We start from the raw sequence: 15,193 nt of genomic DNA, 5'->3' as shown, positions 1-15,193 counted from the left end.
AAGCCCCTACAGTTTTGCTGTGGTAGAACTGCCCAATACAAACTCAAATGCAACATACACAAAGGTGTAAAAGTGAGACAAAACAACACAGCATTATATAATCATTTTAAAAAGGTTTTTTTTTTGTCTGAGGGGAGCTTTCTGTAAGAGAACTTCCTTTAAGCCCTCTGCTTTAAGTGGTTCATGTTTTCACTGGGTAATACTACGTTCCAAGCCTTTAGTCCAAGAACTTTCAATGCACTAAAGAAATCTGGTTTTGGACTAAACACAAGTAAAATGGGGAACATGTTCAAAAAATACAACAATTTGGGACAGGGCGGATCCTCCTTCAAATAAATTAAAATATATTCCTTCCTAATTCCACATGGGAAATACTGATGACAGGAAAGCTATGTATAATGTAAGCAGCATGTGAATAGCCTCTGGACAGAATAATAATTTCTCACATGTAGGAGTCACGTATAGTCCAACAACATTCATACTAACCCCTCTCAAATTCTAAAATGTGTACTAACCCAAGAGATCTTCCCATTACAATGTGACAATTTGAGAACAAGGTCAAAACCATCCTCATCTAACATATGCTCAACCTGTGCACTCTAGTTGATCTGCAATTAGGAGAACATGCCTCCTTCAGGAGAAGTTGCTCTTTGTTTTCACCTAGTTAATATTGGTACGCAAGCTCCCAAATATAGACACCTTTTCTCTTACGCCTGCTGTAACAACACAATGTATTTTCAGCAATTTCAGCTGTGCACTCGCAGAACACAATGAACAAATAATAATGCAAGAACTGTAAACAAAAAAACCTGAATACAACATGCAGGAGGATAGTTCCTTATTTCCAGTTGTTCAATCATTAAGCGTATATGAACATACATTCAACTTTGTCTAATGTTTTAAATTAAGCACTTTTTGCAGGTAACAGCTGGAAGTCACTGGAAGTTCTAGAGTAGTTTAAGTGCGAACACAGTCCCTGCAGATTCAGAAAACCTTCAATCAGAAAAAGTCACTTTCTAGAACAGCCTCCTCCCCCTTTTTAAGCAGCCTAGCCCATCACTTTCTTCTACGCATAATAATCCAATTAAGTGAATACTGCTTTAAAAAAAAGTATTCCTATATCAAATTCCAATCCAGGATTCTGCTGGATCATGATGTCCTTGTCTCCCTTTCCGCAGCTGTAAACCAGATAGTTGTTTCAGCAGTGCTACATTCAGATAGGCTGTTCGTAATGAATTTGGACTTGGTTAATAGCAGATTTTGAAATGTATCCTAACTGTTATGGAAACAAGCAGGACCCACAACAATGTACTTCATGCTTCTTTCTTTTACAAAGCTCTCAATCAGTCACTTAGCGGGCATCTTCAAGTTCACAGACTAAAACAGCTAGAAAACCCACTTCATTCATTGACAGCAATACCAAGCCTGGAATTTAACAGAGCAAGCTACTAGAAAAGACTGAAGGAAAAATACAACAACTGAATGAAAACAAGAGACTTTCATGTTCTCTATATTCTTTTAATTAGTTTGTTCACTTCTTGTTTCATGTGAAGTTACCTGGAGGATCAAGACAGACTGGGGACCACACAGCACAACTCACAGCATTTACCATCAATATACTTGAACCAGTGGCCAGATTGAAATACCTCCAGATGAACACTGTTCACTGGAGTTCAGTACATCCTGTTCCCCATTTCTTCTTTGTTGGGTCTTCAGAAATAAATAGGTTCGGTTTATCTCAGATTAGCAGAAGAGAGACGCAACAATTAACTTGCAAACATCTGCCCTTCTCAATTCTAGATGCTCTCCATCTAGAGATCTAAAATCAGAGTCTGATTTTAGCCCAAGACTAACTCTAAAGGCTTTCAAGAGTCCAAAAATCAAAAAATCTTCAGCAGTCTTCAACAGCATAGCTGACAATTCACCACCCTGACAGCTGAGGTTGGGGTGCTCTTCCACATGTGTACCTCTATCCCATAGCAGAACCTTTCCCCCTCCCTCCACTGGCATTTAAATTAAATCATACACACAGAGCCTAAAGGAATTATTTTACCATGACAAAGTTTAATAAATGCATTGGAAGGTCACAAAAAGTTTAAAAAAAATTAAATATGTCCCAGACTGTGTGCACAATACTTTTGTTACAAAGTCAACTGCTCAAGTTATTTCTGCTAACAAGTACTCCAATGGTTTGGAAAGACTGCACACTCTGCAACACCCAGCTCTGGATTACAATGAAAGCCAGTACCAAAGACATCTGCCTTTCTCAAATCTTCATAGGGTTTTTTAGATGTAAAAATAGTTGTTTTTTTTTTTTTAAAATGAAGTTCATTAAGAGTACTACTGCTAATCTTATTTTAAGTCTGACTCACTCAAGAAAGTGGTTACTGGGTAGCACTACTTCACACAATTCTTCAAAACCAGTAACGTTGATAAAGTTGTCAAAGACACAGGCATTTGCAACGTAACCGTGGTTTTGGCCATACACTGACCTAACTAAGGGATGCTGGGACAGAACAACACACAACAGTTCCAAAGCACCAGAGGAATTAGCATGTATATCAACTTTCACAACAAATGCTGCACTTGGCACAGCTGTTTCATCAATGCTCAGTATACCAAGCCCCACAGAGGTGAACAAGGCAACGCTGGCAGAACATGCAATGCTGTCCCACACTGACAGAACACCTCAGTTCCAGAATCAGAAGAAAAAACAACCCAACAGAAAATACCACACAGTTCTCTCTCCCTTCCCCCTTTGTACCCACTTCACTACCTTTCAGACAGGTCACAGGCCCATGACCTGCTACACAGAGAGCTGCCAAAACATAAGCAATGTAAACATGCAGCTGGGAAGAGCTCAGAGGAAGAGATTCCCTCTTCTTAGTAGAGGTAACCTATCAGGTCAACTCAACACATGATGCCATCCCATATCCTAAGTATTTCTCCAGAAGCCAACTTCCATGCACATCCTCATGTGTTTCTAAAAACTCACCTCAACTCAAAGACACAAGTACATTTTCTCAACTCAAAAGACACATTTAGAGCTATTTAACACAGAAGCATCAACGTTTCCCCCACATGCAAGCTTCAGAAAAGCCTTTTTTCAAAATTTAGCACATAAAGTTTACCGCTATATTTATCACTGAGGAGATCCTTTATCAAGCTGATGCTTCACAAAAATACCATCATGCTGTTATGCCAGCTTTCACTTCTGTTAGTGACTGAGCTGGACAGAAGGCATATGTTCATCTATCTAGCAGACTGTTACATTGAAAGTGCTCTTTTTCTTTAAACTAGCTTGGTTTTTGGATTACCATTACTGTACTGATCACAGATGTGCTTTGTGACTATTTATTTTATGCTAGCCAGCATACAAAGCGACTCCTTTGCTGCACTGCACTAAATGATGCAAAAGTGGCAATGGTGACACTAAAAAGTACACATTTTGAGAAAATACTGCTTTGTTCCTCTCTTTCTCTCTATCCTTAATACGCCACTTTCAAGCACCTTAACAAATACCAGAGGAAAAAGTCAGTGGCAATTTTATCAAGAAGCTTTCAAGTTTTAAAACTGCATGCAAAAAAAAAAAACCACCACATTTCTGCAGGATTTATCTTTCCAGGATTGCGCCAGCCACTTTCAAATAGAAGATCCAAAGGAAGCATCAGGAAGACTACTTTACCCTTTAATACAAGAATTCTCACAGATCTGTACCATTCTTGGCAACTGGAGTCCTCAAAGACAATGCAAGTGTTTGACACGCATTTAAATGAATAGTTCCACCAAAAAAAGCAGTCCTCATCCCTCCTCCCTGCCCAAGTTCCTGGCTCTTCGCTGTGTCAGCACAAGCTCTTGTGTGACCGCCTGACAAAATGGATCAAGGAACTGATCAACTGTAAACACGCTTTTTCTGTTGCTGAGGTTTTTTTCAACAAGATCATTTCCCAAGTGGACGGGAGGAGCAATAAATGCCTTTTTTTTTTTTTTTGGCAGTAGTGTGCTTACTGCAACCTTCCTACAAGGCCAATTCCCCCAACTTCAGCAGGATTAGCACCCACATTAACAAAGAGGCTGAACAACAATGAGCACTTGAGGGGAAAAAAGAAAACCAACTCATAAAATGACTTTAAAAAATGACTTTACATTTTAGGCTTCATTAAAGCATTGTTCACCATTTTGTGGAAGAGAACAATTCACACCTGCAGAACAGCCTCAAAAGGAAAATTCCACTGGCAAAACATTTCAGGACAAGACTAAACAGAAGGAAAAAAATACCTGAAGTTTTGAAATGGTAAAGCTCCAGAACAACATGTGAGTCACCAGATACAGATATAGTAGGAATGTCCAGCTTCTTGTTAAACAAAGTGTTCCAGTTCTATTTTCATGTATGGGAAAAACTGGGAGGATCAAAACTACCTTCCTCCTCTTATCTCTGAATCACTCCCTGCCCTAGAGAGAGAGGTTTCACACATTCCCCCTTCCGCAGAGGCTGTAATCCACAAAACAGTGTCTGCAAAGGACAGATGTACAGGCTTAGAAACAACATTAAGACAAGGGGAAACAAACCTGAGCTCAAATATAAGCTTGCCTCCTTAGCAGCAAGAAGACACATTACTGTGTAAAAGATGCCTTTATTTTTAACCTAAAAGTTAAGTGTCTAGATTCTTCTTTTTTGACTGTTTCAAGTTGAACTTGAGGAGAATGGAAGCCAAAACCCCAAACTGATATTCTAAATAGCAACATTTCATCACTTCTTAATACTCCGAATTTCTTTCTAGCTCTGCTTTCTAGCATCTGAACAGCTGTGTATTTGGACACATTGTTGATTAACACCACAAAGACCTAAGATATTGGGGTGGGGCAGGGAAAAAAATAAAATCAAGGTTTACTTCAGCTCATTTCCTAGAATACACCATTATACTCCTAAGACTTGAAGATTCAGCAAAAATACAGAAGAAAAACACCTGCAGATCAAACACCAGTAATTTGGATCGGTCAAAAACTGCTTTGGGTAAGGCAAACAAAATCTTAATTACAACATTCAGCCTAAAAGAAAATACTGCAAGCACAAACAAAAGATATATTAAAGACATGCTTGGTTTCGTGGCCAATTTTTAGCTTGGTATACAGCTACTACCTAATGTAAAAATAAGGTGACACAACAGTTAAGTAATACCTCCACATGACTGTAGCTCTTCAGAGAGTTATGAGTTTAGGATTGTATACAGGGGGAAAATGTGGCTGAAAAACATCTGGAATACTGAGGTAACATCTCTGAGTACCGATTAACACAAAGCACTAACTGCTTAGTGAAAACAGAGAGGAAATGCTGCCCTTCATTGGTCAAGCATGTATTATTATTTTTCTCCAAACATTCCTGTTGAAACTGTACAATGACTGCAGAGAGGTCATCAGAATTCATACACCAACACCAAGACACATTTACATTCACTGGTAAGGCTAACCACACGTTAAGGAAGACTCTTCCCCACCGCCCCGCCAAGTTCACATGCTGGTAAGTGACCCTACCCAAGCAGTTTGCTACATTAAGTCCTTCCCCCACCCACACAATTAGTATTCTTTCTCAAAACATCAAGTTACTGATGTGACAAAAAGTCCTCTGTCGGTACAGAATCTTTAAAGATACAGCACATCTTTGAGATGTTATTTCAACTTAGTCACCTGAGTTGCCATGCCATCAAGAAACTGGAAGCACATCATTTCACAAAAAAAAGCACGATGTCTACCAAGGCAGCTACAGATTCTGCTCAAATGGCCTAACACACTAATACCACATTTATGTAATATTTTTTTTTAAAACACAAAGTTAAAAGGGCTTGTTTCTTTAACTTCAGAAACAAAGCCTTCTTACTTATCTCAGACCTGCAGCACTGATTTTTCAATTCCTAAATCCAATTTCCAAATCAGCTATATCCTAAATAAGCACAAATAGTTTTGCTTTAAAAACAAAGATAGAGAAAAAAACCAAACATACATAATCCTATTTCCCTTCAAAACTGACAGATGAGGAAACTCCCTCAGCTAAGTCTCTTCCAGAGAAATCATGCTCTTTAAAGAACTAAATTACTAGCTTAAAATATGGGGTGTTTGGCTCCAGCCTGCACACAGGAATTATGTTTTTAAGGACATTTCCTGAAGAAATATCTGAGGAAGTAAACAAATTCACATGGCACCACCAATACCTAACTCCAACTCCCATAGTAGTTGTATGCAGGGAGCTTCTTTTTAAAGCCCAAATATTCAACTAATAACTTCAATTAAGTAGAACAGACAAAAAAAACACCTGTAAGATTTTTTTTTCATATGTACTAGGTCTAACCAGACACCATTTATCAGCTCTGCATACCTAGACTCTGCCACGCACATAAAGACGCTACTTAATCTTTGCTTACCACCTCTGCCAGTTAACAGCACACTCCATCTCCTAACCAGCACATGAATTCTAGTAACATAACTCTCTTAGATAAGGGGGCATATGCTAGTTATCATCTACAGGGTGATGCCAATAATGATTGAAAGGTGGTTAGCAGGGAGAAGCCAAGCCAGCCAAATAGTTATTCCAGTTTTCCAAACAGATTTTGCTGGAACCTAGGCTAAGGGAACAGTTAAGGATGGGAGAGATATTAAGCAACATTTTTGGCTAATGCTTCCTGGGGTCAGCTACAGCAGGTTGCACTACAGAGAAACGTGGCTGTGAGATTCACCTACCAACAGCACCATCAGCCCTGTTATTTCAGGCATTTTTGAGAAACATCCTTTACACGCTTCCAGGCAATCTGTAATTCTACTCATCTTCAGAGACTATTAATGGAAGCTAACTGTTGGCAGTTATATTACACCATACTCACCATATCCCTCACACAAGATTTTCTGTAAGAGCAGGCTTTGTGTTGGGAGCACCTAATAGAGGTGAGAACTGGCGTCTCTGAAGTGTCATAAGGTTCTTTCTAGAGATGGAAAAGAATTCTGACACAGACCCTGCTGTGGCTCACCTGTTTTTTCAGTCACATCCGCTCAACTGATGTAACTACTGCTATACCAAGCAACTACATATATAATACCAATTGCAGTAACTATACCAATGAGGAAAATGCTGAAGTCACCTTTGGTTTTAAACAAGTTTAGTTGTTTTTTTCCTAAGGGACTTCACTATTAATTCTGCTTTTGAAGGGAAGAAACAAAACCCTACAGGCAAAAAACTGCCAAAGACAGACAGAAAGAAGAGAATTACAGCATAAACAACGTAGCAGAACGCAGACTGAACTGTACATCAGGATGTCATACCCTAATAAGGACAGAACCCAATTAGTTGCATGTCCAGTCATGTATTTGAAGACACAAGGAGGTGAAAGTAATGGTAGTACAGAGATACAGCGGACAAGCAAGACATACTGGCTCTTTAGCAGCCCTGCAGAACCTAAAGGCCTTATTCCAGGATTCTAATTAAGACGGTTGGGTTTAAAAACTTATAAAATAAATTGTGTCAAACCAATAGCTTCCTTTAACACTTAAATTGTAAAAGGCTTTAACAGCTTAATTATTACAACTATATGCCTGTGATGCTCTTGAAATCACATCAGTAAACCCAAATTTTCAGATTCTAACACATATCTGAAGCTAAAGAAGTCAAGAGTAGCTGCTTCAGCAGGAAGAAATCTTAGAGGACCTGTGGCCTTTTGTTGTTTTATTTACTTCATCTTATTAGTTCAGTTCAATTACTAATTCAGTTGCAGCTGAAAAAACAAAAATGAACTTTTATTTACAGCAGCTACAAGGCCCAAGTAAAACCAAGAATGCTTAAGCAGCAGCCAAAACATCTCAAAAACATCCTTTGCACAGGGCAGCACTTTCAGCTATAGTTAATGTTATAGGATTATGTTTAGGAAAGCTAATTTGCACCTTGTATGAGAATCCAGTAACAAACTGTACCAGTCAAAAAATTAAAGCACCAAGAATGATCTACATCTAATCATCACGAGATGTTTTGCTGATGGAGAAAACTGAACTTAAACTCTTAAAATGGATATGATATTAGGAAAAGCAATTACAAAATTCACTGCCAGCAGCAAACATCCTGTAGTTTTCAAAGACTTGAAATAAGCTTGTAAACAGTTTTTATTATACAATTAAACCTTTCCACGTTTAGTAAGAGAAGCTTTAATGCACTCTGGACATCAGATCTTCAGAAGCAGCTTGATATTAGGATTTGCCCATTTTTTTTGCACTATTTCACTGTTCATTGAAGGAAAATGTTTAATAAATTCAGTATATAGAAGAACACATTCAGGAAACCTGCACATTAGTTTTTTAATCTAAGCCTGTTCAGAGGAAAGGCTAAACCATGTTTTCACCAATAAAAAATTCCCAAACAGTAATAATGTTCTCAAGCTTCACATTATATGTCAGCTTTCATTTGTCCAACCTGCTCCCACCCTGCCATTTTTTTTTTTTCCTTTTTTTATCTTAGGTCCTGAAAATCATTCTTTTAAAGCAGCTAAAACAGACCTTTGACTTGACCTAAAGCACAAATCTGACAGGCATTTTACTTCATTTTTGTTTCACATATTGTAAACCATGCTAAATGAGGGGTGGCAGGTACACTTTGCAAAGCCCCACTAAAAAGTAAAAAGCAGCTTCCCACTAGGGATGCAACGAATAAAATGGCCCACGAACATAAAGTCTTCTTCAGTAACAATCCTCATACCATTCTAATCAACAACAGAGATGCACCTTCATCTCACCCTTAAACATCTGTGAAGTGATTAAATTTTCCATATCACTGCACCTACCCAGTTTTTGCCTGAATGCACACTCCCCATCAGTTATCACCCAACCTAAGTGCCATTGCAGTCCTATTCACCAACGCAGCTCCTTAAACAGCTTATGAGACTACCTCTGTGAAAACCAAACAAATTTGCTTGTTGTATGTGATCATTCATAAACTAAGACCAGAATTCTGTTAGAAAGCATTCAAGCTGGCCTCCCCTGGTACATAACTTCTACTGTAGTTTTTCTTTTACCTTGAGATACCTCTTTCTGTGTTCTGAAAAGAATTGTCATTTCTTTATTAACTGGTGGTTAGGGAAAAGGTAATTTGCCATTTAAAGAGAATACTGGACCGTGCTACCTAGACTCTTGCGTTTTTTGGCAAACAGCAACTTGCTGCAATTTCAAAAGGCAACTTGGAGGTTGCCATGAACACTGTAGTAGGAGCTCATTAAGTTGTTCGTATGAAATTTCAATTTAACTTCTCCCAAAGCTCTATCCAGTGCCTGTGCTTCCACACTGCGATCTAACAGAGTTTAGAACAGACTGAGATGAAAACATCTGATTACAACTTTTTATTCCATCCCATCAGCTCAGCAGCAACTGAGCCAAACAATGTCTTTCCACTCATGGGGTTTTTGTGATTTAGTATCTGCCAGGTTTCCAATTATAAGTCTTTTGACTTGTTGCTACTGTGCTCCTGATATTTTAGAAGCTGCCTCAGTAAAAGTACTCAGAAGTACCTCGGCTTCAGAGATTAGGGAAGTCTTAATGTATTAAGCATGGGAAGGGCAAAAAATAGCCTAAGACAAACTGTCTTAAGTTAACAGAGATAATGAACAGAATGGCTGGGAGGGAACACCATCTTACACAGTGTTTCCACAATAGTTTCCATTTACAGAAAAACCATAAACTTAGATTTCTTTGTGTTTTTCATCTTAAGTGCCTTCCAGACTGCCAATGCTCAGAAGACCACAATCCAAATGCTGAAAGCCACACAAGCTATGCACATCTCAAGTAAGTCTGACTAATAAAAAAAAAAATTAAACCCAAAATAAAAATCCTATAGTACAAACTCCCCGCCCCTAAAAAAAAAAAAAAAAAACCACTACCAAAAGCCTAAATTAAAACACCAGGTTGCTTTCAGACAAGGACAACTCCTTTTTGCTGAGAACAGTCAAAACATTTCCTCCCCAGGAGCTGTTGGGAACTACTTTGAAGTGAGATCCTCTGCTCCATTAAGCAGGCCATCCTCAAGTTCACATTACTAAAAACTGTGATTTCAGCTGTGCATATTCTACAAGCTGCATCATTTCATCCTTAAGTCAGCAGAGGAAAGACTGGAACAGTTGTCTGCAAGCAACCTGAATGATCAAGAGAAAGTTATTATAAATGAAGCTGATACATGGCAAAATGTGTGCTGTCCTGAACTTAATAAACAGAGTATTAACTTGCTTATCACTTACCCCTGCTTAATATTTAATCTCAGACCACCCAAACTGGGAAAGCCTTCACTTACTATGATTAAGAAGAAAACATCAGGGAAGCTTCCAGATGCCAAAACTACCCTTCCCAGCTATCAGTATCTACAGCATATATCATTCTGTCAAAAAAAAAGTCAAAAATTCTTCTGCTGTCTCATGATAGTTTAATGACCATTTGCTTTTTCATCTCTCTGCAAGTCTCAAAACATATTAAATGGGTACCTGTGGTTCTGTAAGGCACAGCACGCAGGCAAAGGCTCACCTCACCTAGTACATACATTCCTAGATTGTCTCTACCTTTCTTGTCACACCATGCACACTATACCATTTGAGAGCTATCACTATAAGGAACTATTTGGAAGGATGGCTGTGGACCACAAAGCATATCTGCCTATGGTTTGGCCACCAAGTCTCACTTTACACACACTGTTGAAGATTGCAGTCACATACAACTGATCTCAACGCTTAACTATAGACCTGTCCATCTGCTAAGTCATTAAAAGGCCCTCATCCCTTCACCACACACTGCCATAGCAGAAATCAGGGGACTGTTAAGAGAGTAAGAGAATTCTTCAAGTATCTGTAGGACTACTAGATAGCACAGCTCAGCACGTAACCACGGCTGCCTATCTCACAAGTCTTACAACCTCAAAAACTACACAGTGATCTTCACTTTCCTAAAAATAAAACACTGTAAAAACAAAATGCCAGGTGTCAATACTTGTTAACTGGGACACACAATCGCATGCAGTTTATCTCATAGAAGTTGGATAAAATGCCTCTTGTATCAATTTCCACAGAAATAAAATTCAGAGTACTTGTGAACCGTTGAAAAACCTATCACTGCCTTAGCCCAGCCCTTCCTTAAATGTATCAGAGTCTTCCTTCCTGCTTGTTTTAATTCTAACACAAAAGTAGATATACCACTTAAAAGCCAAACCACTTAGAAATAAAGTTCACAGAAAAGCTTACAAACTTTAAGTGGACTTTTTTGAAGCCACTTGAAAAAAAGCATTAGTATTTGGTTTAGAGGGCTACAGAATTAAAATCCCTCAGCAAAGCAATGCTGTGTAACTATGTATGCAAGTAAGAAAGGGACTTCAAGTCTTGCTTGGCCTTTTCCAGCGATACCTACCTGAAAAACCTAACTGTAAAGAAGAGCAAGTTAGTAATAGCTCCTAGTGCCAGTGTCAGCGTTACATGGCAGCCGTGGCTGCTGCAGGTTCAGAGAGGTGTGCAAGGAGAGCAGGAGGCCCAGGGCCGGAGGGCAGCCTTCACTCTAGCTGCATCTTCACCTGCTTTCCTTCAGGATGGTCTATTCACAGCTCCCCAGGAGCCTCGGCCTCTGGCCCACAGCCGCAGCCCAGCCCGGGGAACACGGGCAGCCCTTCCCACCCGCAGCTCCGCCGCTCCCGGCACCGAGCTGCAGCACGGCACATGCAGGCAGGCCCCAAGCGCGGCCTGGCCGAGCCACCTGCAACATTTCTGGGGCCTTCCCCTTCGCCGCCACCCACCGCCCGCGCCGACAGGCGGCGAGGCTGAGGCCCCCGGGCAGCCCCCGGGCCCCCCCGCCAAGCCCCTCCCCCGGGGGCACACAGGCCCCCCCGCACACACCCGCCGGGCGGGCACCGGGGCCGCCGCCTGCCCTGAGGCGGGAGGTGCGCGGGGCCCCCCGCCAGCCCAGCCGTGTCGCCCCGCCGTGCCCCGGAGCCCGGACCCGCCCCGCCACGAGGCCGCCCCGGGGCGGCGCGGTGCTGCCCCCTTCCTGCCTCTGCGGCAGGGCCCCGCGGGAGGCGGGGGAGGCGGCGGCGGCAGCAATTATGAAACCGGAGCAGTAGGGCAACCCGCGGAGCCGCCCGGCCACCCACCCCCCGCCACCGAGGCCTCCCCACCCCACGCCCCCGACACCAGGCGGAGCAGCCCCGTCCCCGTGGCCTGCCCCCCCCACCCCCCCCCCCCGCCTCCCCGTCCCCGCGGTACCTCGGAGACCTCCTCTTCTTCTTCCTCCTCCTCGTCTTCCTCCTCCTCCTCTTCCTCGCTGCCGTTGTTGCTGCTCTCGCTGCCGCCGCCGCCGCTCTCGCTGCTGCTGGCCGGCCGGCCGGCCCGCCCGCCCCGCTTCGCCTTCGCCGGCGCCTTCTTCTTCAGTAGCAGGTCGCACACCCGCACCAGCCCCCGCGGCGCCGCCGCCGCCGCCCCGGGCGGGCACGACGGTGGCGAGTTACCGGCGCCGCCGTTCAGCCCCTCCGGGGGACCGGGCCCCGCCGTGGCGCTCCCGGCGTCCCCGCCGCCGCCACCACCACCACCACCACCACCACCACCGCCGCCGCCGCCACCTCCCTCCGCGGCCGCCGCGCCGGCCGCCTTCTCCATGGCCGCCGATCTGCCTCGCTCAGCGCCGGCGCCCGGTGAGGAAGGAGGAGGAGGAGGCACCGGGGGCCGCCGCCGCTGTCTCGGTCACCTCTAGCGCCGGCGCCGCGCCACCTCTCGCGATACTTGTCGTCGCCGCCGCCTCTCAGCAGCGGCAGCAGCGGGCGCCTCTCCCGCTGCAACAGCCACCGCCACCCTACGCCCGCCCGCCCCCGCTCGCCGCCGCCGGCCTCAGCTCGGCTCGGCTCGGCCCCGCGCCGCGCACCCCGCGCCGCCCCGCGCCCGCTCCGTCGCGGCACCCTTCTGGCGGCGAGCCCTTCCGTGCGTGCCTCGGTCACCGCCCCGGCGCCGGAAGTGCCCGTGACGTCATCACCCGCCGCGGCGGCGCCGTGTGGCCGCTTCCCTCCTCGCCTCGCCTCGCCTCAGCCTGGCCTCGCCCGCCGCCTTCGCTCCGCTCCGCTCCGCCCCTGTGGTGGCCCTGGCCCCGGCCAAGGCCGGGGCCGGGCATCTCCCGAGCGAGGGAGGCGGCCGGCGGGGGTCAGGGCCCGGCTACGGGAGGCAGTAGTGCGGCAGGGTGGCCTCGGCCGGAGCGCGGCGGAGGGCAGGCCGCTCCTGCGGTTGCGGCCTTGGCGGTCAGTTACTTCGTCAGACTGAAGGCCGGGAGAGGCTGGGTCCGGGCCTCCTCCAGCCCCGCTCGCTGCGGAGGGTTCTGCCTGTTCGGTAATCCCCCCCGGGCGGCGGCCAGCGCCCGTTGAGGCCTTAGCACGCTGCCACCCCAAAACCACAGCGGACTGATTTCCGGTTACAAGCCGTGTTCTTTCATACGGGTGCACTCGCTGGGCACCGTGTATTCAAAGGCAAGCTCCGAGGCCCTGTTTTAAAAGAATGTTGGTGGACTGTCACTAAATAAGTAATGAAACAACAAGGTGCCTGTGTCACTTTGACCATACACTTTAATTACATCCTTTAACTGTTGCTCTACCCCATTTCCTCCCTCAGGCCCCGTGCCCCAGACTTTTATCCCTAAATTGTGCTTGGGACATCAATGCTCCGATGGTTTTTGGCTGGAAGAACACTCTCCTCCATTGATGCAGGTCAGGTCCTGCAGTAACAAAAGCCTCATGGCAGTTAAGTATAGGCAGTCAACACATGCTCACTGAAGGAATGGGTTTCTTATTTTCTTTTTTTGTGAAGGCCTGATGAAAATCAGCAAGGAAAACCAAGAAATGCATGATTGTAAAGATCAGTGATGGCTCTAATGTGCTGCCACCCTACTGATCTTTTGGAATTGGTGTTTCAAGCCAATTGTGTCTATTACAGTTACATTTTACAGAAATATAGCAAAGATTGTACCAAGAGCTTGTCCTTTTTGATTAAGTTGTCTGCTGTCTTGTACAAAATGTACTAAGAGTTTGTCCTTGATTACTCTTAAGTTGTGTTTTGTCTTACTTGGAGAATGTTGGAAAGCACCAGTTGTGTCTGCAGCACCTCTGAAATGAAACATTGCTGCAAAAAAAACCTCTCAAAGAACTAGTGCTGATCACAAAAGCAAGCCTGCACCGTTTTCCCCCCAAATTTTCATCTTTCTTACCTCCCACCCAAACTTACCTCTTATTGCATGCCTCTGTATGTTCTTAATAAAAGGCCTGCATTAGCGGTAACAGCCCCACTATTAAGTTACATTATTTTTAAGTCATCCGTTTATAACTGGTTCTTAACCTCTAATCTTCAGGTATGAGGTCTAAACTGAACAATACCTTTGTAAATACCTCTTCATGTGATCCAGGAGGAGTAAATGGAATGTTCTGGCCACCTGCCTACTGCTTCCTGGTATGACTGCACAAAAATCTCAAAACAGAGCGAGGTGCATGACAGCAGATCAGTGAGAAGAATGCTTTTGTTATCTTGTGGCAAATGCATTGCTTTTTACTGATTTGTATTGAGATGCAGGGACAAATTAAGCATTTGTTATTTGTGGTAATCACAACAAGCAGAAAACAGAATTGTAGGTTAACATTGGTAACCTCAGCCTTACCACCTGAGTTTTGTGGTGTGGGTGTGAAAAGGATGTCATTTTTTTCAAGTGGCAGACCTGGAAAAGTGACCTAGTCTTCATCGTTTGTTCCAAGATGTGACTGACTTCCTCAAACAAAATGTGTCTTCGATTTCTTTGGCTGTACAAGCAGCCTGGCAGAGGAACAGACTGTCCAAATGCACCAAATGCACCTGCTTGATTCAAGAAGGGTGGTTGCAGGACTGGATTTTTACCCTTTGAGCTGCTGGCAAGGAGTTGCCCTCTCTGTCCCTTTCCGGTGTAGCGTAAGGTTGGGAAATGGCATCAAAGGGTCAGTCCACTGCTGAGCTGGGGCTGCAGTAATACTCAGTCAGACTGTGTCAAAATCTGTGTTTTAATACTGGGCCACAATGTTTGCACATTACTTCAGGTATCCATTGAAGTTGTTAGGCTTGAAAAGGGTATTTTGAGCCATCCAGTTTCTTGCTAATGAAAGCAAACGTATTATTTTATCCCTCTGCATTGTATTCCTAAGCCC

General features: G+C 44.0%; 1 protein-coding gene across 5 annotated transcripts in view; it reads right to left on the bottom strand.

Annotated features, from left to right (window-relative positions):
• Positions 1-12,962, bottom strand: part of ANKRD17 (ankyrin repeat domain 17) — a 95,021-nt gene extending 82,059 nt beyond the window's left edge. For 2 of the 5 annotated variants that reach the window (XM_056354208.1, XM_056354217.1), the window contains exon 1: positions 12,255-12,958. In XM_056354208.1, coding sequence (XP_056210183.1) covers positions 12,255-12,644 — 390 coding nt within the window. In that variant the 5' untranslated portion in view covers positions 12,645-12,958. Of the gene's footprint in view, positions 1-12,254 lie in introns of all 5 variants that reach the window. The other 3 variants (XM_056354242.1, XM_056354253.1, XM_056354226.1) reach the window with 2 other exon arrangements.
• Between the last annotated feature and the right edge of the window lie 2,231 nt (positions 12,963-15,193).

This window comes from Falco biarmicus, chromosome 1 (assembly GCF_023638135.1).
Source record: "Falco biarmicus isolate bFalBia1 chromosome 1, bFalBia1.pri, whole genome shotgun sequence".
Taxonomy (NCBI): Eukaryota; Metazoa; Chordata; class Aves; order Falconiformes; family Falconidae; genus Falco; species Falco biarmicus.
Note: the sequence above shows the minus strand (reverse complement) of the source record. Positions and strands in the feature narration are given on the sequence as shown.